We start from the raw sequence: 25,566 nt of genomic DNA, 5'->3' as shown, positions 1-25,566 counted from the left end.
TTTGTCTGGCGGTTTTGAAACAGCTGCTGAGAGAGAAGAAGGGCTGGGAATCCAAGCATTCACATGTATTATGAAATATAAACGGTTATATTTCATCTCAAGATTCCTGACTTGTCCAAGGCTAAGCGATAGTGTATATCCAACACCCCATCTTGTCCTCCGATACAAAATTGACATTCAGGAGTAGTTAAAGACACTTATAGCATGACTTTGTGGTTGCAGACTTGAAATTGGCTAACCCGTCTTCCCTTCACTATTCATCAGATACAGGATTGTAGGCAGTCACACGGAAGCTCATACTTGTCCATGGACTACAATTCTGAAGGGAGAGCGAGCTTGTCACCATTGTATATGAAGTCGTTGGCTTCGAGCATGATTAAAGCATCTCAGCATACAAAAGCATCACATATATAATAGTTTACGATAAAAGGATCAAAACTGTTCTCGTAGCCTTGGATATGTTCTTGGCACCTTCAACAGCGCGGTGTATTATAAAATTTGACCATTCTAGCTACTATAAGAATCAGGCCCCTCGGCATTGAGTGTCGTGTTTAGCATGCGAGTTTCGAAGGGTCGCTCCATGGAGTAACAGTTCATGAAGTGGGTCACTATCATCTTGCTATCTTGTCATCTTGGGTTAGGGGCATCTCACAATCTTCCAATGTAGTCAACGAGGTCATGAAATAGGCATTACAGAAACCGCCAAAGTATTTGGGGCAGATTTGAGTTGCGAAATAGATTGTTTCTTGCAGTTGAGATACCAGAAGCTTGTCCTTGTCCCTTCAGCCATACACCACAGGTCTCACGGCTTTCTTTCATCTTGGTGACTATCTCGTTGATGCCTTGAACTGCCGCGAGTTTGCTCCATGGAATACTCCCGATACATGCCTCATCAGCTGCCCTGCGCCGGATGGTTCTTTATGTAGAGCTCTTTTTAATTGGGGCCTCGGCGGATGACACCACCTTGCGTGACTTGGGGTCCAGGTACGCCTTGATCTGGTTCGGGGTAACTGCTCCGCGACCTCTAGAGCCCATGACAAGCAGTCATTATCCACACTACGTAGGGTAGAGAAGTAGAAAAGGTGTGGTATTTAGTCAAGCAATTGATGACTGACTACCATGGGTTCTCCATGTCGAAACGAAAAAGTCGTTCGACTCGAACGTGCCCAGTGTCATTTGGTAATCATATTCATGGACTCCACGATCTGGTCAGCGATGTCGAGAGTGGATCGCACTTGTCTGCTGGACAGAGTTTTGTTCCTCCCCATTTCACCGAAGCGCTTGCGGCTTTCTTTCATCTTGGTAACAATTTTCTCGACATCCCTCTCCATGTAGATGCGACTGTTTGATTTTGATGTGGAACACCAACGACGGTCTGTGATGATCCCAATTAAGTATGACAGTTCTTGGTTAGAATATCGACAGCCTGCCGTGGATGTTCCAGACCAAACCGAAGATTGCCATTCTTCTCAGACGTGTCCGTGAGAAAGGGTTTTGTTCCTCCCCATCTCACCAAAGCGCTCGCGGCTTTCTTTGATTTTCGCAACCACTTTTTTAACATCCCTCTCCAAGTCGATACGACTGTTGTATCTAGTTGGGATTAGAATGGCCTGCTCCGGATATTCGAAATCGAACCGAAGCTGGTCATTCGTTTCAAGTGTCTCCCTGGTCAAGGGGTCGTGGTGGCTCATGGCCTTCTTAGTTGGTGGAGTGATTTGTCTGGTCTTTCTCTGTTTCCGCGAAACACTCAAAGTTGAACTTGAATGGCGTTCCAGTGCTGGCTAGGTCATCCTCGACGAAGACTCGTACGAAGGCTGTCTGTCTAGGATGCTCCAGGCTGAAGCGCAGATAGTCATTGCTCTCGAACATGTCCGGGCTCGCAAGCCGATGGGGACCTTCTTGGCCCTTGAGGCGACACACTTGCTTTTTCAGGGGGGAGGACAAGGCCCTGTTACTACACGATTGACGTTAGCGAACTGCAGGATGAATGCTAGGAGGCCTTCCCCGTACCGAGAATAGGGCCTGCCCAAGGCCAACGGCTGGCCGAAAGGTCTTGCGAGTGTAGCTTTCCGGGTAGTGAATCCAGGAGGGAAGCACTCTTGGCACAGTGGGTGACTGTGGTTGAGGGAGGTGGCGATGAACTCGGGGGCCGTTCAAGATGAGGTACGCACGTATGGTTGCCTGCTTTTTCTTCACAGTATGTGTGCCTACAGCTTGGATCCCAAGTACCAAGGCCGCGGACATCTGGAAGCTTGGCTCGTCGGTTCATGTGCCGATCTGTTCCTGGCGATGCTGAAGCTTGATCCAGTGCTGCGGCAGGTGTCAGTACCGCTGATGCAGCTAAGACTCAAGTGAGACGAAGATGAGATGAGCTCAGATCATCCGCATTCATCTTACCTGTCTAGCTTTGTGGTGTAATATTTGACAGTTGCATGCAGGAATTGTGAGAGCTGGATATGATATGTTGGCAACAACGAGTGAAGTTAAGTCTACGGCAGGTCAGTTGAGTTCTTCATCCCAAGCAAATTTTGCGTCAGGCTTACTCGAGAGGACGAAGGAGAGTTCACGAATGGCACCTTCTCGGAGCGGGTGATAGAGTGACGGGGGGGTCGGAATTTAAGGGGGAATGATGAGATGACGGATCAGGATCTGATGAAAGACTAAGGGTAAATATGGACTATCGAGCATAAGGAGATTGTGTGATATTTTCTTGTAGCGTGGCTGGTGTTTCTGATGGTATGGACGAGGCAAAAGAAAAGAACTTCTAAGTTGGCAGAGTGAACTGGGGAGGTGAAGTATGCAAGCCCTGATTGCTACTCGACGATTTCTCGGGCAAGACTTTGTGTTGAGCAGTCACAAGTGGGTCTTTCAACATTGGACGACTCAAATGTGTGCAGGAGCTGCAGCCATCCGGGCAGACTGCTCCTGAACTGGCTGCATAAGGTACCTAGCGGATATTTGGATCCCATGTCCTCCCTCGGGGCTACCTAACTCGCTTCTGTTACACGGAGCTACCCACTAACTAATGATTACCCTCACGAGTCCCAGACGTATCCCAGACGTACTTGCTAGCCTTTTGTCTAAGCGCCTGGCTACCTTACCAACATTACCTGAGCAGTCTATGGTCAGTCAGTCTTTGTGAGATGTGGTCAGGCAATCACAGTAGTCAATTCAACAATCTCTTTGCTCAACCTTGCCACCCTCGTCTCTTTCTCGAACCTTAATTCCAGCACTATCATACTTCTCACCTTCTCAATATCCTTTACTTCGACATTCGTAACTTCAAGTCGATGGAACTCTCTCGGCCATCTTCTTGTCTCCAAGTTTGTCTGATAGGCTCAAGATCGTCATATGCTGCAAGCTCCGGTACGTTCTCTTCCGCTTCCCAATAGCCTCGATCAGAAGCCACTCCTCGTGGAAAGGTAACTCCAACATTTGCTCTTGTTCTAATATCTCAGATAAATAGACGATTGAGCTTAGCCAGGATTATCCCAAACCCCCAAGATGGTTTGCAGCCAACTTCAACAAAACAACACAATCCATACGCAAGCCGTAGTCATCGTTCATGAATAAAGCAGTTCCTGTTTGGTTGTAGCCCCCTGGCAATACAAACAGACTCTCAGGCCAAAGAAACAAATAGCCACATAGAGCCTGGAGCTCGATGCTTGACTCAATTTAACCATCATGCCCCACACACGGGCTTGAGTCTCTTGGCGCTTTACTTGTCTCCAAACTCGACGTTTACAAAGTTCTCGTGCCTTCAATATTGGGACCCAGCTTCGGCATCAGAACATGTCGCAGGTGTCTAGGTGTAACAGGCTCTTGCGCACGCGGAGCCAAACCGTACTCCTTGACACGACCCAAGGCTTCTCAAGGTATATTGGTCACTCTTCTTATCCTCTTCATGTTCTCCAGTCGTAACTAATAACTCGAGTCACCAGATGTGTTCATCGGTGTTTCAAGACGCCTCAACAGTCTCCCCTGAGCTCAGAAGTTCTCAGATGTTATTTGATTTCCGACTAGAGTTCTCCCCCTGATAGTACTTCATCTTTCAGGTCCTTGATACCATTGCTCATTGCGTCTACTGTCCTGGGGCTTGTCATGGCGCCAGTCATGGCCATGCGCTGACCATTTAAATATGCTGCCAGGCATTCGGGAGCTTTTCAAGCTAGTCAGTTCTCCCTCTTATGTTGGACGGCAACTTGTCAACGGCATTCCTACTTTATTGTCTTGCACTAATGGGTGATGACCTTTGTTAATAGTACCGTATCGCCCCTTAAGGAGGCTGCAGTCACGCCAGGTCTTCCATAACAGGGTCTCAAGCGCGGCCATTGACCACATCCTACACATCAGCATTCTGGCACTGTGAATGCCCGTCTATGACTTCTTCTCTCCCATTAACAAGCTATGACCAATTCAGAGCGAGGAAAGACTACCAGACTACCTCAGGGGCAAGATACAAGACTTGATAGCCGGTTACCATGACCCCTCGCCATAGCTTCCTCCAACGCTACCTCTGTTTCACATGCAGAGAGAACTAAAGCTCATCTAGTGGTGAATCTGCTGGGCATGCTTCCATCACCGTATTGGCTGTCCAGGCTCAATCTTGGACAAGAGCCATCACATGGTACAGTAATCATGGTATCTTCTCAGTCTTGAGAGCTAGTGGAATTACATCAACATTGTTCTATCTCTCTTGGAGTTTCACATAATGTAACCTCATGCAGAGCTTCTCTAACTTGGGTTACCTGCTTTGAGCATTGTATGGATTCAATCTGGGCTTCTTCACTTGGGCACTACCACAGTCAGTCTGTTTCAGCGGGTCTGATGCTTCGTCATCTACCGGCTTTTGAAGAAGGTCTCCGCTAGATGCTCCGAAGGTACGTCCAAAACCCTAGTCACCACTCTGTTGCGTATATCGCTGATGCCCTTCAGACACTTCACGATTCCCGCCCTTGTGATCATTATACCCCTTTCCCCAGCGTTGCGGATCCAATACTTCGATCTTCTAAGTCTTTTTCTTCGATATATGCGCCCCAAGCTAGTTCCGATACTCGCTTCCCTCCAGGTATTGTTCTGACACCAGTCGAACGACCTTTTGCAATTTCTTAGTGGTTACGATTGGACAGGAACGTCTTGGATACTCATAATTGGATCCTTCAGTACAGCACAAGTATTGGACGCATTGGTGGTCGCCTTTACTACGACCAAGGGCTTGGCTTCTCATCGGGCCTTGAACTGTCGCTGCATCATGACTATCTCCTGACATGGCGGTAGCGGCGGTGGCCGCGAGGACCTCGAGCCTCACGAAGCCGAAGTTCACGCGATGGATAGCAAAACTCGTGCTCCATTTCACAATCATAAGAGCGCCAAAGTTATTTGTTTTTAATTACCTGACCACCGCCATAACGCCAGCGAGTTACCAATTCTCCTGAACAGGGCAGCCTTCAGTTGAGCCCAGATTATCCGGCCGCAACGCATATCCAGAATAGCGGGACATGATCTATCACCCCCTCAGGGACCAAAAAACACCTGGCCTTGATATACGGTATCGAAACAGACTCAGCAAAGAGTCGCCTAAGCTTAGGTTGAATTTTCCTAAATATCTTCACCGCTTAGGGTCAAGGTCCTGAGTTTTCTTCCCTCCCCTAACATCCCTCTATCACATGAACGACGACTTCGTGCTCAGCTCGGCCCAGACACCATGTTGGCGAAGCAAATTTGATCTTCCCGCCATTATGATCACTAAGATCGAGCACCAGTCAGTCACCTGCCTGGAAGGCAGTTCCGCCTAATATTTGACTATCTTCTAGCTCGGCCGAGGTGCCTCATATTATCTGGGTAAGGACTGAGTTCTGGAAAGCCTGCGCCGGTCCTAGGATGACGGTACCCCCAAGCTCCTTTCGTTACGAAGTCTTTTGGTAACTCCATATCTGAGTGTTTTCAAGTCGAAAGAAACTGCAATCCTCCTCAGCAGCCATTCGGATAATGTATTTGGCCAGGAATCTCTTCAATGCTGTGCAGGGTTGCCCTGTTTCGCTTCCTCCCTTATCCCTCGCCATCTTCTGCCACTAAAATAATTTCTCAAGATATTTAGGCCACATCTCATGTACAAACTCTCCTCGCCCTGAACCCCCGCCCCCGAACGATCGAAGCGGTCAATGTCTACGAGTCTTGACCAAGGCTTGAGTGGAACCCTCACGGTCTTTCCTTCATGTTTCATTTTGCCAGTCACCAGGGATCTTTTTGGTTAACTGAGTGTTGGTATAGTATGTCGATTCGTAGTATGGCCTCATCTCATGGGAATCGAAAGAGCAAAGCGATACGGCAGGCCTAGCATCGACATGCATCCTCAGAAACCGGCGTTTCGTTCTTGACTTCGTCACAATAGCGGTTTTAAGTCGATGCATCTTTCTATCTGTATGACTGGAGGCACCAGGGGCTTTTGGCTGTTCTTTGTAAGCCTCCGACACCATCTTCTGACCAAGAGCAAATTTGTCAGCTGGCGATCACCATGTAGACGACTACCTACCACGAATCCTCACTTCACCTCTCTCCGTAAGAACATAATAAGTTGCCTACACGCGAATACCGTCTACGCTTCCAAGTTCCTGGCATAATATCTCGCGCGTCGGTAATAATGGGGCAATATCCTCCAGCTTGCGATACTGGACCATCAAGTTCCCCAGGCCGGCCTGCCAAAACACTGACTGCTGATCTCCGGGATGCCCAGGTCAGTTTCCTGCCTGCCATACACACACTGAGAGCATATTGGTACGACATTCCGGTCGTCTCCTCTAAAGTCCAGTTCAGGTCGCTCCCCTACTGCTGCGACATGACTTCTATGGCAGAGGTCACTCAATGGCCCCTTTCTTGGCATTCATTCCCAGCTTAGGGCTATATCAACGCATACTTGGGGATTGGTAATATTTTCTCTCTCGTTTTTGCTACAAACATGTGCTTCGTCGTAGCGCGTATGGCCATCTCACAAGCCGCGCTCACCGTCACAAATCACCATCGCGCTAGGGCTGGGGACATGCAACAGCCCATTTCCACGGTGTGTACGAGATTCAGCACTGATACAATACAGATGATGAACACGGGCGAACGAGACTCCATTAGGTCCCTTCAACAATGACTACTTCCCACATAAAGATACATCTATCGTGTATAGCCGCTAGCGAAGTGTTAGTCCTACACCTATGCGACTCAAGTGCAGGTAGAAAGAGGGCTCGGTCGCCGACTTTCCATATGAATATAACATACCGCAATACAGAAAATTGGTGCTTTTAAGTCATCGGAATGCTTCAGTACGTATAATGCGCCATATTCTTCTGGAAACTCCGGTCATATCTTGCTGAAGGTTATGCTTTATTTGCAATCACATGTGATCAATTTCTCTTGTTTATGCTCTGGTAATACAATAATAGCAATTGTACCTTGCGAAACCCAAACTCTTAAGTAGGCATGGTAAATAAGTTCGGCCATTGAATAACTTGCATACTTTGATGGGGAGTTTGTCTCTTACACTGCAGGCAAGCACTTCATGAAATGGTTCTTACCCTAGACAGTCTCTTTCCAGAACTCCGTCAACGTTACGCTTCTCACAGATAATAAAAGCATTCTTCATTGTGATATAATACGCGTTCTTTTGAATTGCGACTTACTCCTTTCAATTAAAATACATTTAGCCGCATTTTTGGTGTTGGGTAGCCACATTCTTGTCGTACTCTCCAAGAGTATGACATTTAGTTAATCAAGATGTAGATAATAGTAATCACTTCCCTCACTAACCCTCATACATGATTATCGGGAGTAACAACGGACTTTTAAAAATGCATTAAAATTCTATTCGTATCCTGATGAGTACACAACATGTCATTTCGATGATTATCTGCTTCTACATATCTGATCCCATGTAGTTCTGAGTGGAGTTTCAGCTTAAGTAAGCCTACACAAATGGGAACGAGGCTTGTGAGGCGCTGTGGCAGTGACAGTTGTTATCTTATCTTATCCTGAAGCCTAACTAAGCGTCACTTGGTCTTAGTGGGAGGGAGCTTCAGGGCAGCTTGCGACACGCGACGACTAATAAGGCGATACCCTCATTGCTAATAGCTTTAACCATACGAACCAAGGCTATAGGCATGCCGCGACGTCCGCCTGCTGTGGACGATTATGCGTCCGCTGTTCCGCATGTACAACTCCCGTTTCCCCACGATCGTAACTGATGCGCTAACCTGCCACCTCTCCCTCCAGGTCATCCTCGCATCCTCCGATGCTGAGTTCCTCGACCAGTTGATACCTGTCCTTAAAGATGCCACACACTCGAACCGAACACCTCTTTTGACTCAATGCCTAAGTCGGTACTACGAAGAGCGGGAGGCTGAAATCGAGCGCATCGGTCTTACCAGGCACGAGGAGTTCCTCGATTCCATCAATCACCTTCAGACCGTCCGAGCGGAAACAGTGACCTTGACGCAAGAGATCTTGAGTCTCAACGAGTCAATCGCTGAAAGCACGAAGAAACTGGCTATACAAAAGGAAGCTCTGGTCAACACTTCTGCTGTCAGGCAAAACATCGCCGATGCGACCAGCGCCTTGAACGACTCCCTTACCATCCTCCGCGCCGTCAATAATGCCCACGAACTAGTCCGTCGCAAGAACTACTATGCCGCCCTCAAATCCCTCGACGATCTTCAAAATGAACATCTCGTACCCATCATCCAAAATCGCTATTCTACACAGCATCGGCTGGCCGATGTCATCCAAAAATCTATACCCGCATCCCAGAAAGCGATCTCAGAAGCTGTCATGACAGACCTAAATACATGGCTATTTCGCATTCGAGAGACATCTCAGTTCTTGGGTGAGGTCGCATTCTACCATACCGAAATGAGGAGGACTCGACAAAAGAAGAGAATAGAAGAGGACCCATTCTTGGCCAATTTCAAGCTGAACTCTGCGATTGAGCTTGTCAGCGACGAAAACGAAGACTTCGATGTGTTGAATAACGAGGAGTTACAAGTAGACTTCACTCCTTTACTCGAAGCACTTCATATCCATGAGGCCCTGGGCCAGCTCGAGAAGTTCAGATCAGAATATGGTGCGACTCGACGTCAACAAAAGGACCTATTACTCCCTGGATTTATTGAGCTCTTGGCGGAGGATGAGCAATCGTTGAGTAGTTTGCTGGAAGGAATAGCAGGATTCGCCATCGTCGAAAAAGCGACCATGCAAAGGGTTCCGCATTTGCGTTCAGCAAATGATGTGAGTTTAGACAGCCTTTAATGTGGTTGCTTGAACTAACATGGCGCAAAGGTTGAAGAGCTTTGGGAATCTATGTGCACTGCTGTGATAAACCTCACCTCGAAAGCTTTAAGTGATATCGAGAATGCCGAGGCCTTGATCAAGATCAAGACCATCATTGCCCTTTTCATTCAAACGATGGAGGTACGACAGACAATCTTGATGCTCGGCGGGCAACCGCAATTCATCACGGCCTTGCTAACGTATTCAGGGCTGGGGATATCCAGTAACAATGCTGGATAACTTTCTTCTGAAGCTGTTTGACAAGTATGCCGAGCTCTTGAAGAATCGTTTTAGCGTAGACTTCCAGGAGGTGAGTGTTGCACAAATCCTATCATTGCTATTTGCTGACAAGCCACCAGATAGTGTCCACGGATGACTACATGCCAATGGCCATCAATACACCAGAAGAGTACGAAAAGGTTGTTAATGTCAGTTGGTTCACCCAAGAGAAGCCAGCAGATCAACTCACGTAAGTTCTCTCATCCTGACCACAGCCAACCCCTGCTAACAAAACAGGTACCCATGCGTGCTCCCCTTCTCACAGATGTATCCTTTATGTTGTATAGACATCCGAAACTTCCTGAATCAGTTCTACTTCTTTTCGGACGACCACTTCCAACATCCCAATATCATTGATGAAACGCTCAAAAAGGTACGACACCCATTTCCATGACAAGGTTCATTGCTCACATCTCCGATAGTCGCTTGACGAACTTCTTACAGAAAAGGTCTGCAAGTCGTTAGTAGAGCGTCTGAGCTCTCAATACCTGGGCCAAATCGTCCAAATTCTCATTAATCTGGAGCACTTTGAGATTGCCTGTCAAGAGCTCGAGCAATTACTCATTCGTGCACGCTCATCAACTTCAGCCGGCGGCCCAGTCAAGCTCAAAGCCACCGACTCGTTCCGCAACAACAAGAAGACGGCGGAGAAGCGGATTTTTGAGCTTGTCAACTCCAAGATCGATGATCTGATTGAAACAGCCGAATATGAATGGTACGTTCTTGAGCTGATCCTTTGCGGCAAGTCTGACTAGTCTTAGGACCGCATCGACTGTGGAAAGGGAACCCAGCAACTATATGCAAACTTTGACGCGGTACCTGTCCAACATTATGAACTCAACTCTCCTTGGCTTACCTCGAGAGATCAAGGAACTTATTTACTTTGACGCTCTGAGCCACACCGCCGAAAAGATTCTCGTATGTACTCCCGCTCCTGCAAGTATGCACTTGCTGACCACTCCAGGCCCTCCCCCTTTCTCCTGACGTGAAGCACATCAACCCCAACGGCGTAGCCGCTCTTGCACAAGACGTAGATTATCTTGTCCAGTTCGTCAGCAGTCTGGAGAACGGCCAGATGCTTCGGGAGAACTTGGATGAGCTGGCACAAACCATTGCTCTCCTCCAGACGGATAACCAGGATGAGTTCTTTGACATTTCTACGCGCAATAAGAAATACGGACGTGTAGATGCCCTCAACGGACCGATGTTACTGGAGAAGTATGCCAAATCAGATTGCAATCAGTCTTTCATGTTGCTAACGAACTGCAGGTTAACGCCTATTACCGCGAGCCCCGTTAGAAGCGCGCCGCTGGCCAACTTTTCCTCACGATTTGGTATTAACCGGACATGATGTGGTACTGCGACGATAATAAGACCATTGGGTGTTCTTGGGAACGGGGAATGATAATAGCCAGAGCAATAAGAAACGACGAACTGTGTCTCTCAGAAGAGAAGATAGAAGGCTACTGATGGATCTACAGACCCATCCGATCACACCAAGATCGTTATGATATTAATACGAAGATCATTTGGTGTAGATTCATCTTTCCATATTATGATATGTATTTGCAGGATAAGCAATGTCCCCAAACTTTCATGCCCAAGGTATCGTCATGTGCTCATTTTGGTCTAACCTTCCTAGCTAGTGCTTGATCTAAACTGTCCTTCTATTGACTTATTTTAACTCCTGTTTTGTTCATGAGGCGTAAGCAAAATTCGAGCCTCGCGCCGACTGCCAAAAGTCTCTGACAACCTGATTTGTGGCCTTGGCTCCCCTGAGACTGCGACATGGTCAGTACTGTATAAAGGAATGAGATGGATTTTGAGTGGCAATTGTGGAGGTCATTTCAACGCAGGACGTTTGGAAAGAAAAGACGGATGCTGTACCTAATAATCTTCTTCAGGAACATCGATTTCTCCTGAGGAGTAACCTTTGTACTGGGAAAGGTCTCATGTGTGAGACCAGCCTCAAGCCAGCTCTTGGCCATGGGGTACCGATATACCAGCTTCTTGAGAGGCTCACTCAACTTATCAAGCTCACTTCTGGAAGCATTGCCCCCAAGGTTCCTAGCAAGAGTACGCGAGAGCAGAGGCCCCAGCATCTGCATAGCCTGTTGGGCAACATCATTGAGTTCCTGAGACTCATACTTGATGCTGACAAAGGTAGCCTATTTATTCGGTGTCAGCTTTGGTGACGGCACCCAACTGTCTGTCAACGGCCGATCTTACCCAGAACTCTGCTGCGCTTGCTTTCGGGAGTGGCTCCTTTCCGTCCAATACCTGAAGGGTGAAGAGAAAGAAGAATTCGGCAGCATCGGAAGGCTGGAGATGAAGTAAAGTAACAGGGCGCTTGTTCAAAAGGCGTGTTACAAAGTCAATGCCGTTTTGTGTAAGCTCGGTGTCTACCTCGTAGTCTATTGTGAAAGTTGATGGTTAGGTGAGTAACTGGGTGTTGGTGACAGAACTTACTAGGTAGCTGTTTAAGCAATCCAATTACCCAGAGGAGCACAGAGTTTAACATTTCTTGCTGATTGTCGAGTCCATCATGTTCAAGGGAGCTGACGAAGGAGCAAGCAGTCTTGACGAGCAGGCCAACTCTTGGTGTCTCAAGATTCTGGTTCGTCAAATACTGTGCAACACTATGTGGTGGCAGTACGAAGGGACCAGGTTCAGATTCGGAGAACCCACTACGTAGGACACTGCAGATGAGCTCAACAACCTCACCGCTGGTGTTGAAGGCCTCTTGAATCTGGCTGATCATAGACATGATGCTTCCTTGGAGCTGAGCAAGATGAGGATCCACGACTCGAGTGCTGGGCCTGCTACTCTCCAGATCAACCGATAACTCGGCTGGGGCCTGGAGACCTTTCCCAATGCTGGTCAGACATCTCAGAGACTTCAGTGCCGTGTGAAGGGCAGGAGTCTCATCGGGAGCAGCATATGAGCAGGTGTAAACAGCACAGCAAGGCATAGGGCTGCCGTCGTAGGATCTTAGAAGGTCCAGAGAATGCTGGACATCAGCCTGAACAAACTCGAGAAGGCGGCCACACGCCGAATATTTCTGGTTTAAATCAGGCATCGCTTGGATGACTGATGCAATACCACCAACTACCTTCTCGCTAGCGCCGCAGTCAAGTCGTCTTCCGGATACTAGGCTCTGATACTCGTTGAGAAAGCTGTTGGCTTCTGTATGAAGATATCCGCGACAGGAACCGCATAATCTGTGAATGGACTTTGCTGCGGCGTTGGCCATTGCATGTTCTCCGACCACGCCAAAGATGAAGTTGAGCACGGGGTGAAGCTCAGAAACATTGCGCTCGAAATACTCCGTGTAACGGGCAATCAGAGAGACGCACGTTTGCTGAACCTTGGGAGGAATCTCGGACTGGCCTGAACGCAAGATGGCGAAAAGAGATGACTTGAAGACCACGGATAGCGCGTCATCACCTCTGTTTGTCTCGCTGATACAATCGGCAAGTCCACCCAGACAAAAGGCCGCTGCTTCGAGCTGAGGCCACGACGATTCAGACAAAGCTTTCAGAACGAGGTCCGCAAAGGTAGACACGAGCTGCGGTCCTACCAATGTAAATACGGACTGAAGAAGATCGACTACATCCTTTCTTGCGTCATGGAAGCTCATCCGTTCGCTTGAGTCCCATGAGTGGAATTCCTCAGCAGGCGGGTATATTATTTTCTGCCACGCATTCGAAACAGCTTGCAGAAGATGGGAACGAGCTCGAGGAACCCAGGTGCCAGCTGACTCCTCGTCTGAATACGTCAGATCAGTCAAGGTCTCAGCATAGGTCAGCCAGAACTCGAGAGCTGGGACAAAGATCCTGTCCTCCTCAACAACATAACCTCGAGCAGCGAGTAGACCGCATAGATTTGAGAGCAGTTTCTCACTCCTGCTGTCACCGCTTTGCATAAATCTCTCAATCTTGGCCTCTCCAAAGGCCAACAGGAGCAGGCCGTACTGTAGAGAGTCAAACTCAAAGTCTCCCTGCACTAGTTTCTCATAGCGACGCTGAGACCAGGGGGAGTCAAAGAGGTGAGCAAGATTGTCAAAATGGGTATCGCTCAGAAACATCAGGCAGTTGGATAGCAGGTCGACCATTAGCTCGACTGACACGCTGTAAAGTTCATCGACTGTCAAGGAGGTGATTACTGCCGTGATCAAGGGTCCGATGGGTTCCGAGAGTCTTGTATCCTTGGAGGATGACTTTTGAGCGAACCATACCCACGACTGTATTTTCCGTCAGTGACCTCCGGGAGAGATGAATGTGGGTGTTTACCTGTAAGCATCGAATTGCGTCTTCATGGGCTTCTTCCGTTGTCGTTTGAGGTGACATGCTGCGACTCATCAAAGCCACTGCATCAGAGCTATTCTCCAAAATGGAACCATAGATACCGATACTTCCATCATGTTAGCCGCGAACAGAACAGACAAGCACGAAGCCCATACTTTTGCACCGAGTTCAGGTTGATCTTGGCAACCTCATCGAAGACGTTGGTCAATACCCACAGAGCAGCCTGTGCTTGTGATGGTTCCATGCGCTCCATAAGCGAAACTGTATCGGGCCCTTGTCCTTCATCGAGGGCACTTGGTAGACACGACTGGCCTGAGACTAAGCAAAACATGAGATGGCGGATGAAACGACTCCATAGTTGGTGAAAGTTGATGTAAAAGGTCGCAAGGGCTGATGCGAGTTTCCGGGCAACCAACGGTGAACTTCGACTGCGCAGCGTATCCAGGTAGTGATTAATCAATAACAGTAATAGCTCAGAAGCATCTTCGGGTGAGAGTGATGAACTACAGAGAGGTTCAGTGAGAGGCCAGTAACAACAACAAGGACATAGATGAGTACCTCTCGTTATTGAGTTTGATGACGATGGTGAGTGCGCCAAAGAACTTGACCTGCTGGTCAGGCTTCTCCAATAGGATGCGAGCAAGACCCCAAGCTTCAGGAGTGCCTTGAAGACGAGATAAGGTTGCCTGGGTCTGAGCAATCACTTCGGGAGGATTCGGTTGGTACAGTGAGAGAATGAGCTACAGAGAGAGAAAAGTTAGTCAAGACGATGCGATTTGCTTCTCTTCACGACAGCAGAAGCTTCTCCTTAATTGGTTCAAGCGTAGAAGAGAATGAGATCGATTATACATACTCTCTCAACTTCTGCTGGGTCGTCGGCCATCGTTGGAAGGATTGTGTAGGTCACTCAAGCTTGCGATGCGATGCGATCACTGGGCTTCCAGAGGCATGCCCCGCCATAGAATTAAGGCTGGTGGGGGTTGAAAAATAACAGCCACAATGACCATGAAAGGAAGCAAAGTTGCAAAGAATACCTTTGTATACCTACCCTTAATTGTTAGGCCATTCATTACTACAACATTCACCATAGGCACAAATGCATAGGGACATCACTCAGGCAGGCATCATTGTTTGACAATATTATGATTTAATTACGTTTACGACGTTGCGCTACAACGTTCTTGTAGAATGCCTTCTTTCCGCTGGTCTTTTGCTTCTGGATGCCAGCGTACTTGTCGGTGAACTTGTGACTATCAAGATCCCGCGTGACCTCCTCGAGGAGAGTGTTCTTCCTCTCCTTGCGCGTCAGTCTCGCGCTGAAGAACTCAGTCGGTCCGGCGATGATCTCGCCGACCTGGGAGTATTCGGGAGCGCTCGCGCGGAGGTTCTTCTTCTGGTGCTTGGGGTCCAGGATGCCTCGCATTCGGAGGACTTGCCACTCTCGCTTGAACTCGGGGGTCATGTTCGTCTTGGGGAGATCGAACCACTCAGGGCCTGCGGTAGACTATTGCGAGACTTTGTTAGCCATGTTTGTTCAACAGCGAGTTTCCTGTGCTGATGTGCTAAAAGTGTTTGCGCGAGGTAAAAGTCAGAGTAACTATGATATAAAGAGATCACGTTGTCATGGTCCTTTGATCCAAAACGGATACTGTCCCATGTCACAAAGGTTTGGGATAAATTTTCTTCATGCAAGTGGCAAACGGAATAGAGTTGTTGGAGGGAGTTTGTTTTCTTACCTTTTCCTTGGCCTTGAATCCCAATTGCGGTTGAGGTGGTGCTCGAACAGTCAGGCCATCTTTCTTGCTGCTGCTGTTGGAAGAGTTTTGCTGCTTGACCAGTTGTTTTGTTGTCGCGGCGTCGCCAGCGACTACAGCATTTGAGGTTGTGGAAGAGACGATAGCAGAAGCAGAAGCAGGGCCATCTTTCAGACGCTGCTCAGCCTTGCGCAGCAGCTCATCGACCTGATCATCTGAGATGTCTGTCATGGTCTGCTGTCGACCGAGAGGGAAAAGAAGAAGAGAAGTGAAGGGAACGAGAAACGAGCGCGTAGAAATAGTTGAGAGATGGCAGAAAAAAATGGCAGTGGAGACATCAAGAGCCCCACTCTGGCCGCTTCCATGTGCTCTACGTACTGTTGATTAATGTACCAGGGAATACTTGTAGGACCTTTACCTTATCCTACATAAAATTTGTAAGTTACATACAGACTTGGGTAATTTTGCCAAAGCTTAAGGGATTCCTTATCGAGATTATTTCAGCATCTTCCACAGTCTTATGCTTTCTTGCTCCTTGAGGGTTCGAGCTAGTACTCCGTAGTTGATAGGTTGCTGCTTGTAGAGTTCAAGGTTAGGTAGGCTTCAGGCTGTGATCACAGGTGATGCTCGACACGATATGTTTAGGTTTTTTCCCAAACGACCTACCTTATATAAGCTTCTGCCCAATAGCTTTCACAAAGGGCTTACTTAACAAAGGCTTAAACAGTAAAGCCCCTATAGCAGGCCAACATCACATAAGTCAATCAATATCAGACAAGATTTCTCTGCTTCAGTGGTGCAATCGCGACCTTGACCAAGCACTAAGTACCTACCTAGGTATAAACACCGCCTCTACCTGCGGAGTAACTAGCGCCTACAGGTCTACCCCACAGCAGCTGTGTCAGTCCCGTCAGCCTTCTTCCATCATCCCACCCAAAAGAGTATCATCCTCTACAACCAACCGCCACATTCAACCATGGAGAACAACCCAGCAGCAGCCCGCACGAGGCCTGTTTATGATGCCTCTCAAGGCGGGCATTATGGCGCCAGCGCTTTGGTAAATCAATCCCCCTTCCTTCTCATGATGTGACGCGATGCAATGCGACGCGACGCGATAGCTTCAACCTCTGTTTGACATGGCGCTAATCTCTTGTTCAGCTCGCGACCCAAGGCTTTGCCCCCAGTGAGCTCTATACTGGACCTTGGGCAAATGTAAGTCAAGCCATTTCATATCATATCATGCCATTGTAGTGGTAAGGATTGCGCTGACCGAGTGCTACTCTTCCAGGCGCATCAAGGCCTCACTGGTCAGTACAAGGACATCTTGACCACATACTGGCAACACACCATTTCCCACCTCGAAAACGACAACCACGACTACAAGCTCCATCAGCTACCGCTCGCGCGCATCAAGAAAGTCATGAAGGCCGACCCCGAGGTCAAGATGATCTCCGCCGAGGCCCCCATCTTGTTCGCAAAGGGTTGCGAGATCTTCATCACAGAGTTGACCATGAGGGCCTGGATTCACGCCGAGGAGAACAAGCGTCGCACTCTTCAGCGTTCAGACATCGCATCCGCTCTCGCCAAGTCCGACATGTTCGACTTTCTGATTGATATCGTCCCCCGCGAAGAAGCATCCAGCCACGCCAAGCGAACCCAGACCGCGGTTGCTCAACCGGCACCTGCTGGTCAGGCTCCAATGTCAGGACAGCACACGATGACCCAGGCACCCAACCAGGCCCATCCAATGGGTGGTGATTACATGGCTGGGCATGGCCTCGCTCCCGATCAAGACTACCGCAATCAGCCCAACATGTATCCCGACCAATCAGTGCCTAACCCCCAGGCCGCATACGGTCAGACCCAGCCTCCGACTATGAATCCGTACGGCAACATGGGCGACATGTATCCCTACTCAGCCATGCCACCACAGCAGACAAACATGCCAAACGAAGAATTTGAGCAGTAGAACCCATCTTCTGTGAGACAGCTGCTGAGTCCGCCCATCTCATCTCTATGGCTTGGTAAAAGAATGATGGAGTGAAGAGTTGGACGAACATCGGGATCGGTTACGGTATGATATGGGTGTTTAAGGACTACGAACTTTATTCTTCTTAGCAACGATTCCCCAAGTATGATTTGATATGACATTCAATGCCCTTGTCCCCTTTCCCATCTCTGTGAAACTTTATGCAAGAGTTGTGGAAACCAACACCCGCCATTTCCGAACCGTAGTCTTCAGAAAAGCAGTTTCTAATGTACAAATGATTTATATGGAATTCTTTTATAGCCCAACAGCCTCTCGGACAACCTGCATGGTTTCCTCAGCACTCTTCCGTGCCTTTTCAGCACCAATTGCCTCGATCGAATCAAGGTACTTATCCCCCTTATCCAGCAGCTCGGCATACCGATCACGAATACCATCTAACCCACCAATGACAGCATCACTGACCATCTCCTTGAGCTGCTTGGGTGAAAGATCGCTATACTGCTCTCCAAGCTCTTGGGCCTTTCTCCCCTCTGGATCGAAAATGGCCATGATATCAAGCAGATTCGAGATTCCAGGTCGTTCTTCTCTGTTGTAATTTATCCCCGGGATGGAGTCTGTTGTTGCAGCTTTGATTTTGGCCTTGATCTCTTCAGGCGAGTCGATGATGCTGATTCGTGATTTCGGTGACTTGCTGGACTTTGACATTTTCTCTGTTGGGTTCTGGAGAGACATTACCCGTTGCACAGGAGCTGTACATAGCATGTTAGTCTGGGTCGTAGAATCAAAGGTCAGAGTCTGGGACTTACAGGTGGTAGTTTGGGGGGGTACTAGATGGTTCCCGTAAGTTGCGTTGAAGTTTGTGACACACTCTCGCGCAAACTCGAGATGTTGTCTCTGATCTTCACCAACGGGAACATGAGTTGCTCTACAGATATAATGTCAGCCTATCCTGTGCTGTGCTGGGAATGAGTACACCACGAACCTGTGCACAAGAATATCGGCGGCTTGAAGAACGGGATATGAAAACAGACCGAGTTTAAGGTTGCTGGCTGCTTTATCGTTCATGTTCGACTTGTCACTAATGTTTAGTTTGCTCTGAATGAGAGTTAGCTTGAACGTTGACCTCTTTGGGCATGTACACTGACCTTCCACTGTGTCATTCTTGATAAATATCCCACTGATGCTGTACAACTGAGAATCCACATGAGTTCTGAGTGAGCGGGCACCTTTCCCATCAGTAACGAGATAGCGAGTTGGTGGTGTAGGATCTCTCACAGAAGACTGATAGAACAGAGCAACATTCTCAGGATCAATGCCAATTGCCAACAAGGCAGCCAATGCCTCCCTCTTGCTTTTCCTTAGCACATCCGCCGGCTGGGGTGTCGTTATAGCGTGGAGATCCACGATAGAGTAGATAAGCTTGTCTTCTTTATGCTTTTCTTGTAGCTTAACCCATTGTCGAAGTGCGCCGGCATAATTTCCGAGGTGAGGTATGCCCGTTGGTTGAATGCCCGAGAAAATCACTCGAGGTTTGGTGATTGCTGATTTTAACATGTTTGATATAACGCTCACTAAGAGCAATTGAGTCTGTGGGTCAAGAGAGTCTAAGTCATGTTAAGATTGAGGCTGAAGTTGAGTCGTGAGTGGTTCGAGATTGTGTATGCATCTACCGGGGCGTCTTTCTTCGTGTTGTGAAAAAGCTCAAGATTGCCGGCAACTACCGAAATATGAAGGTATATGTAATTACTTATTTTACTGTTCCTGTCTAAGGATGTGATTGGGGTTCTGGGATAATTATTTGCTGGTGTTGTGACGTTATAGCCCCAGCAAGTATATCACCAAGTCTGATTTCTGGAAGCACCAGAATGACCATCCCATGGAAAAGAGGAACAACAAATTTGATAAAGCCTTCACTCCTTCCGGCCGTAAAAGATTACCTTTGTCATTCCAGAACGTTTATTTTACAAAATTGGAGCCTTCTATGGGCTATTGTACACATAAAGTCCGCCTCCTGTCTATGCCAAACAGGCCAGCCACTTCTCAGGACCACAGGACAAGAACTTCAAACTCATTCTCTGTGTCTTCAACTCACTCTTACACGCTCGTCGTAGGAGGAGCCCTCAGGCCAGCAGCCTCACGGAACCTCCGCTGGTTAAGCAACTCCTCAACCTTTTCCACCGTGCCAATCGTCTTTGTTTGACCAAGATGCGACCACTTGGCATCAATCTCACCCTTCTCCGCCTCCGGCAGTGCATCCATCTTCTTCCCAACGCTCAGCTCGCTAAACTCCCACATGTTGGCCTTCATTCCTACGCCGTAGAGCTGGTGCTTGCGCAGGTATGCGAGCCACAGCTGCACCGTCTCGGGGTTACCGTCGCGGATCTGGATAAGTCGTCGCAGTGTCTTTCGCTCAAAGTTCTCTTGCGACTTCTTGAAGATGAAGTTGTCTCGGGGGACGGTCCAGCGCTCTGTGATGCGGGGGAGAGGCACGGGGCCGTAGGCGGGCAGGCCGAGGTAGTAGGCGGCGCGGAGGGCAAAGTCGGAGAAGAATTCGAGGGGTTGGACGCTGTATGATCGGAGCTGGAGGTCGCACGAGGGGATGCCGTGCTCGGCCTCGCGCTTTAGAGGCTTGAGGTGTAGGGCTTGGAGGGAGCGAGGATATCGGCGTTCAGGAGCCTTTTCTGTTTGAGACTCCTCCACTCTATTTGGGACCAGATCTTCTGGTTTGGCCCTAAATCAGTCAATATTTGTGATCATGCAATGGATCGTCGTAGCAAGTTGATATTCGGTAGGAAAACGTACAGTGAGGCCTGTGTTCGGCGGGCAATCCATGACACCTCGGACTGGCACAGATGTTAGATGAAGAGACAATTGAGAATGGTTCAGTCGTAGATTTCATACCGAGAAAGCCCGCAAGGGTCTAATACTTTGGCGCATCATCTTGCCTGCCTGTCGCTGGGCGTCGATCGATAGCGATGATGCTCGAAAATTGGTTCGAGATGTGTACGGATGGAATATCAATTATCCCCGCTCACATACAAAATCGTAGGATCCACACTCTAAGCGCGCGTGTATACGACTAACAAAAGAAATGCTCTTTAAGTAAACAGTTCAATTAAACAGTTTAAACAGTTTAATTTATATATTTCTTCTGAAAAGTTGTTTATATATTTAAACTGAATTTGGAGGCCAAACACCGAAATCTTCATAGCCCTTTCACATAGACATCCCCTAACAGCTTCAAGTATTTCTCTAATCCTTTACACATAGCACATTCTGCTCTTTATATGTCGGAACGTATATCAACAGCACAGCTAAATAACAATACATACGCTTCTTTCACATGGGTAACCTCATCATCTCCTCCTTGCTCCAGTATTTCCTCATATTATTCGCCCCCAATGTCTCAACCTCTTGGTCCAGATGCTTCCACAGCACCTCACCCCAAGTCTCCATCTTGGACTTGAGCACACTGAGCTCAAACTCCTCGTCTCCTGTCCTGCACTTCTTGAGGTATTCCTCAAAGTGATCCAAACCCGCATGAATCTGCTTGTGCTGGCGGAGAAGTTCAGCGCGTCCTCCTCGGAACTCGGGCATCTTCTTGGCTAGCACGGGGAAGATGTACGTCTCCTCGATGTTGTGGTGCATGGTGAGATGTTCAGCAAATTGGAGACCTTCCATGATGAACTGCTTTAGTGACATGCCTTGGGGTCGACGGTTGTTGGTGCAGGCATTCCATAGGAGGTTCCATGATCTTCGAAAGTTGTTGTGCTGTATTACATTAGATAAGAGACCTATATGATAGATGTAAAGATACACTTACAAAATATTCCATATGGTCGGCCGCTCGGTTATAGATCTTAAACTCATGATCCGACAGCGGTGGTAACTCCTCCACCTTCTTTGTCTCAACATTATCGACATGCTTTGCCTCTTCTTGAGGCTTTGATTCAGACATGACTCTTTGCTGGTGATTACTTGAAGATGTGAAGAAAGAAGCAGTTGAGATACGAGATTTCTCGGATATAGCCACCCTAAAACGTAAAGAGGGTATCGAAAACGGCCCAAGTGGCAACGTCTGAGAATTGATCTTGTTTAGAGGTTTAACGTTTTTACAGTGTTGCAGCCGCCAAATAGCTCTCATTATTGACAAAAAGTTACCAAAGAGAAGGAAATGGACAAAGACATGGAAAATCTCACTAAAATATACAAAAACAGAAGAGTCTACCTCATGATGTCTCCAGATTGGGAACCCTTTGGACCACTCACAAGCCGCCCATATCCGCAATGGAAAAAGTCGACGAGATTGGAAATCGCTGACTGATGGACTCGGTCTTTATCCGCGCGCCAACTTAGTCATCACTTGTGTCTCTCAAGAATCGCGCGCTTCGCTCAACCTCGAAAGCCCGAAACTCCATCAAAGAATCGTTAGCTTCGGAGGTGGAACTAGAATATTACATCCAGATACATCATGATCTTGTCTCTATCTCTCTATGGTTGGTTCTAACTTGGAGTGAACGGGTTTGGTAGTCAAGCACCTGAACATCATATCCTCACTATCTATAGACCCTCAGACGGTATCAGTCGGTCATGTAGCTCAGATAACTTTCATCTCATGGATTCGTTCGCTACAGTAAAGACTTTTAATCTACTCTTCCTGTCATCTCTCATCTCATCTCATATCATAGCACCAGCACCAGCACAAGCAATGTTGACGAGTTCTATGTATCCATATTCCGTTTCGACCTAGTGACACGTAGCGAGTGCTTCCGCATCTTCGCCCCTTTTCATTAAAAGAAACCATCCCATGCAAAATGCAAACGACTAAGACGCCTCATCTCGTTCATTCCCCAATTCTTAACCCCGGACAGCCGCTCCCAGCGCACCACCCGTGAACTGTGTTCCACCAGCTTGTCGCTGTGTGTTGCCACCTGCTCGCGCTCCTCCTCGGCCCTGTCCACCACCCCGTCTCTGTCCTCCTCGGCCTCGGCCTCCTTGTCTCTCGAATGCATTTGATGTTCCCTGTGTCTTTTGCTCCAGTGTTCGCTCGTTGCTCTCGATGAGCGCGCTGGCCTTGTCTGATAGGGCGAGAGCAAGCGATTGGAGACGGCTGAGCTCGACACCCTTGCGGAAGATGACGGTGGATGTGACTTGGTCCAGAGAGGCAGCGAGCTCCTCGTGGCTGATCATCTTGCTGATCACTGCCGCAACCTTGGTCGAGTCAAGCTCGAACATGGCGCTGAGGGTCTCGATGGAGAGGGTGTCGTAGAAGGGGGCGTAGGTGAAGAGGTAGGTTCGCAGACCCTCCTCCTGGATCTGCTTGGAGAGCATGGTCTTGATCTCCTCGGCGCTGGGCATCAAGTCCCAGATCTTGATGCTGTGGATGAAGTCAATCGACTTCTTCCACTCACCAGCAGCCAAGGCCTTGGACGCTTGCATCACGTGGTCACGGGTGTTCTCAGGAGGACCAGTGAAAATTTGTCGCTCATGGTACTCCAACATGCGGCGATAGGTCTTGCTGATCACTCGCTTCTTGACATCAGGAGATGATCCAGTCTGGGCCAGCAGAGGAATCTCGAGGAGCATGCTGCATGTCAAGTACACACACTCGAGGAGCTCGAGGTTGATGTGCATGTGGAATGGCAGTTGTCGTTGCTTCTCAAGGCGCTCCTGCTCAGGAGACACTTGGTTGTATCGCTGCATCATGACACCCTGAGCGAGCAGCTCCTTCTGGCGACCACTGCCGCAAATCTCCTGGAGAGTGTTCTGAGCCTCGTAAACGAGACCCTTGCGGAAAGCACAGAGACCAACTTGCACCAGAGTACGGTTGTAAAGGATTTGGCTCTGCACATCAAAGTTGGGGATGTTCTCCTGGAGATGGGACATCAACATCATATCACGAGCCTTGTAGTACTCGCCGTGGAGGGCGAGGAAGTAGACCTGGCACAACATAGCTCGGGCACGGATAATACCGTCACTGTTGCTGAACAGGTAGTTGCAGAGAACATTGACGAGGTTGCCAGCGTTCTGGGCTTGGTCACGGGGAGTGATGACAGACTCGACGGTCTCGCCAACAACCTTCCAGCAGTTCTCCTCGAAGGTCTTAACAACTTGGGCGGGCTGAAGAAATGTTAGTTAATGCGAAAACAGGTGGAAGCAAAGGCTGGGAAATTACCTTGAAGTAGACGTGTTCCAGACGGCGCATAACAATTCGGTTCACGCTATCTTGGGGGATCTCAAGAGAGTCGTCCTTTCGGAGGTACTCGTAGTAGAGGAGGCCACGGAAGATGATGTTGTAGAGAGCACCCTCGTCTTGCAGTCGCTCGATGTACTCGGAAGTGTGAGGGTCGATGCTCTGGAGGGAACGGACGAGCTCGTCATCAAGACGCTCGATGTAAGAGACAATGCTGCCAGGGACCTTGATGTGCTTCTCATCCTCCTGCAGGGTAGGGGGCTTCTCATCGTCGTCCCACTCCTCAGCGTTCTCGACAACAACATAGTCGTGGTTGTCCTCGAGGACTTGAAGAAGGCTTGAGAGCTCCTTCTCGGCGGCCTTCCAGTGCTCGACAGACATGGCAGCAGCGCCGCCAGAGCCAACATCGAAGCGAGTAGAAACCAGGGTAAGGAGAACACGGATCTTTTGGTAGGGTGTGTTGGCGATCTCGTGGAGCTTCTCCATAGTCTTGATCTGCTCTGTTCGGTCGGTGTTCTTCTTTCCTCGAGACTCCATGATGGTTCGCAGGTGCTTGAAGATGCTCTCGGGGGTGTACTGGAGTGTGCGTCCACCCTTGCCAACAGTAGCGAAACCATCGTCGTCGCCCTCCTCAGTGGGAGCAGCGTCGACCTGGAGAGAAACCTTCTTGGGCTTAGGAGCAGGGGCAACGGGCTCGTTGTCCGAAGACTCCATGAAAGCATCCTTGTCCGCTCGGTAGGCATCGATCTGGGTCTGGTATTCCTTGTTGGTCTTCTTGACCTTTTGCTTGACGGCGTTGAGAGATCGGGCTTGGATGGCGTTCATCTTCTTGGGTGTAACCTTCTGCTTAGCAAGAGATTCATTCATAAAATCCTCTAGCTCGGCAAGGATACGGATGTAAGGCTTGGGGGGTCTGCTGCCGGGCAGCTTAGCGACCTGGCGGTTGAGCTTCTCATATTCTGAGCGTTTTTATTAGTATTTTTGACCAAAAGAATCGACAAAAAATTCGACAGTGCTTCTCGTACCGGCAGAGATGAGTGTCCAGTCGCCGTTCTTTTGGCCGTTCTCGATTTGCTTGATGGAAGATTCTAACTCATCCAGCCGCTTGTCCTTGGCGGACTTGACTTTGGCTCGTACTTCATCGTCGCTGTCTTCGCTATCGGAGGATGCGTCCTTCAAGAACTTGTTGATTCCTCGGCCGCCCTCGTCATCGCTGCTGGAGTCGTCGCTATCGGCCTCGGAAGAATCCTCCTGGGAGTCTTGCTGCTGCTCCTCCTCCTCCTCCTCCTCGGAGTAGAGCTCCTCCTCGTCGCTGGAGCTGTCGCTAGAGCTGTCGTCGCCGCCGCGGAAAAATCGAGACATGCTGGGCAAATTATTTGACACTGAAACTTGTCTGTTGGGCTGGCCTGGCTCAAGTCAAGTCAGTGGGCGGGGTTGTTCCTTCCAAAAACAAAATTCATTCAGTGTGGGATGTTAGGGTGGGGCTGGGGCAACCGAGCTGATAGGCGCACAGCCACAGATTGGTGGTGAGTGGCTGAGATGACATGAGTCACAAGCTTCAAGTTGTGTTAGGCATGAGATCTGAGTACAAGTAGTTTAAAGGTACGGATACTAGGTATTGATCTTATTACTTGGTAGAAGCTGCGAATTTCGAGAGAATAGCAGTTACAGTGGTGAAGAGAGTTATGCGTAACCAGCCGAAAGTCTGCAGCCTCTTCTGTGCCCTCCCGCCTC

The 25,566-nt window shown here is 48.8% G+C and overlaps 9 protein-coding genes across 11 annotated transcripts; 2 read left to right on the top strand and 7 right to left on the bottom strand.

Moving 5' to 3' along the window:
- Nucleotides 1–1,698: 1,698 nt before the first annotated feature.
- On the bottom strand, nucleotides 1,699–2,269 carry FVEG_16541 (hypothetical protein; the record flags this gene model as incomplete). The annotated part of the gene is made up of 2 exons (XM_018905789.1): nucleotides 1,699–1,954; nucleotides 2,172–2,269. 2 exons carry the CDS (start codon nucleotides 2,267–2,269, stop codon nucleotides 1,699–1,701), a joined length of 354 nt encoding a protein of 117 aa, XP_018756045.1.
- Nucleotides 2,270–8,022: 5,753 nt separating this feature from the next.
- On the top strand, nucleotides 8,023–11,326 carry FVEG_09228 (hypothetical protein). Its single transcript, XM_018898204.1, has 10 exons — nucleotides 8,023–8,195; nucleotides 8,257–9,267; nucleotides 9,319–9,450; nucleotides 9,518–9,619; nucleotides 9,669–9,778; nucleotides 9,826–9,961; nucleotides 10,011–10,303; nucleotides 10,350–10,506; nucleotides 10,553–10,806; nucleotides 10,858–11,326. Exons 1-10 carry the CDS (start codon nucleotides 8,145–8,147, stop codon nucleotides 10,937–10,939), a joined length of 2,328 nt encoding a protein of 775 aa, XP_018756044.1. The 5' UTR covers nucleotides 8,023–8,144; the 3' UTR covers nucleotides 10,940–11,326.
- On the bottom strand, nucleotides 11,047–14,798 carry FVEG_16540 (hypothetical protein). The gene is made up of 8 exons (XM_018905788.1): nucleotides 14,749–14,798; nucleotides 14,454–14,635; nucleotides 14,051–14,398; nucleotides 13,881–14,001; nucleotides 12,058–13,831; nucleotides 11,818–12,002; nucleotides 11,476–11,756; nucleotides 11,047–11,369 (listed from the first exon to the last, which is right to left on the bottom strand). Exons 1-8 carry the CDS (start codon nucleotides 14,776–14,778, stop codon nucleotides 11,285–11,287), a joined length of 3,006 nt encoding a protein of 1,001 aa, XP_018756043.1. The 5' UTR covers nucleotides 14,779–14,798; the 3' UTR covers nucleotides 11,047–11,284.
- Nucleotides 14,799–15,007: 209 nt separating this feature from the next.
- Nucleotides 15,008–15,986, bottom strand: FVEG_09224 (hypothetical protein). Its single transcript, XM_018898203.1, has 2 exons — nucleotides 15,632–15,986; nucleotides 15,008–15,399 (listed from the first exon to the last, which is right to left on the bottom strand). The coding sequence occupies exons 1-2, from the start codon at nucleotides 15,878–15,880 to the stop codon at nucleotides 15,043–15,045; spliced, it is 606 nt and encodes a 201-aa protein (XP_018756042.1). The 5' UTR covers nucleotides 15,881–15,986; the 3' UTR covers nucleotides 15,008–15,042.
- Nucleotides 15,987–16,452: 466 nt separating this feature from the next.
- FVEG_09223 (hypothetical protein) lies at nucleotides 16,453–18,772 on the top strand. Its single transcript, XM_018898202.1, has 4 exons — nucleotides 16,453–16,706; nucleotides 16,808–16,861; nucleotides 16,938–18,023; nucleotides 18,092–18,772. The coding sequence occupies exons 1-3, from the start codon at nucleotides 16,626–16,628 to the stop codon at nucleotides 17,616–17,618; spliced, it is 816 nt and encodes a 271-aa protein (XP_018756041.1). The 5' UTR covers nucleotides 16,453–16,625; the 3' UTR covers nucleotides 17,619–18,023; nucleotides 18,092–18,772.
- On the bottom strand, nucleotides 17,650–19,250 carry FVEG_09222 (tryptophanyl-tRNA synthetase). Of its 3 annotated transcripts, none has more exons than XM_018898199.1 (5): nucleotides 18,915–19,250; nucleotides 18,785–18,865; nucleotides 18,622–18,734; nucleotides 18,446–18,564; nucleotides 17,650–18,388 (listed from the first exon to the last, which is right to left on the bottom strand). In XM_018898199.1, exons 1-5 carry the CDS (start codon nucleotides 19,191–19,193, stop codon nucleotides 17,934–17,936), a joined length of 1,047 nt encoding a protein of 348 aa, XP_018756038.1. In that variant the 5' UTR covers nucleotides 19,194–19,250; the 3' UTR covers nucleotides 17,650–17,933. The 3 variants fall into 3 exon arrangements, with proteins under 3 accessions (XP_018756038.1, XP_018756040.1, XP_018756039.1); XM_018898201.1 differs by having other exon boundaries at nucleotides 18,785–18,849; XM_018898200.1 differs by having other exon boundaries at nucleotides 18,785–19,250.
- Nucleotides 19,251–19,462: 212 nt separating this feature from the next.
- FVEG_09221 (30S ribosomal protein S10, mitochondrial) lies at nucleotides 19,463–20,642 on the bottom strand. Its single transcript, XM_018898198.1, has 3 exons — nucleotides 20,541–20,642; nucleotides 20,442–20,482; nucleotides 19,463–20,370 (listed from the first exon to the last, which is right to left on the bottom strand). The coding sequence occupies exons 1-3, from the start codon at nucleotides 20,577–20,579 to the stop codon at nucleotides 19,734–19,736; spliced, it is 717 nt and encodes a 238-aa protein (XP_018756037.1). The 5' UTR covers nucleotides 20,580–20,642; the 3' UTR covers nucleotides 19,463–19,733.
- Nucleotides 20,643–20,790: 148 nt separating this feature from the next.
- On the bottom strand, nucleotides 20,791–21,926 carry FVEG_09220 (hypothetical protein). Its single transcript, XM_018898197.1, has 2 exons — nucleotides 21,463–21,926; nucleotides 20,791–21,410 (listed from the first exon to the last, which is right to left on the bottom strand). The coding sequence occupies exons 1-2, from the start codon at nucleotides 21,781–21,783 to the stop codon at nucleotides 20,979–20,981; spliced, it is 753 nt and encodes a 250-aa protein (XP_018756036.1). The 5' UTR covers nucleotides 21,784–21,926; the 3' UTR covers nucleotides 20,791–20,978.
- A 171-nt stretch (nucleotides 21,927–22,097) lies between these two features.
- On the bottom strand, nucleotides 22,098–25,403 carry FVEG_09219 (eukaryotic translation initiation factor 3 subunit C). The gene is made up of 3 exons (XM_018898196.1): nucleotides 24,858–25,403; nucleotides 23,815–24,791; nucleotides 22,098–23,759 (listed from the first exon to the last, which is right to left on the bottom strand). Exons 1-3 carry the CDS (start codon nucleotides 25,192–25,194, stop codon nucleotides 22,497–22,499), a joined length of 2,577 nt encoding a protein of 858 aa, XP_018756035.1. The 5' UTR covers nucleotides 25,195–25,403; the 3' UTR covers nucleotides 22,098–22,496.
- Between the last annotated feature and the right edge of the window lie 163 nt (nucleotides 25,404–25,566).

Source organism: Fusarium verticillioides, chromosome 5 (genome assembly GCF_000149555.1).
Source record: "Fusarium verticillioides 7600 chromosome 5, whole genome shotgun sequence".
Taxonomy (NCBI): domain Eukaryota; kingdom Fungi; phylum Ascomycota; class Sordariomycetes; order Hypocreales; family Nectriaceae; genus Fusarium; species Fusarium verticillioides.
The sequence above is the reverse complement of the archived record's forward strand: the minus strand, read 5'-3'. Positions and strand labels throughout refer to the sequence as shown.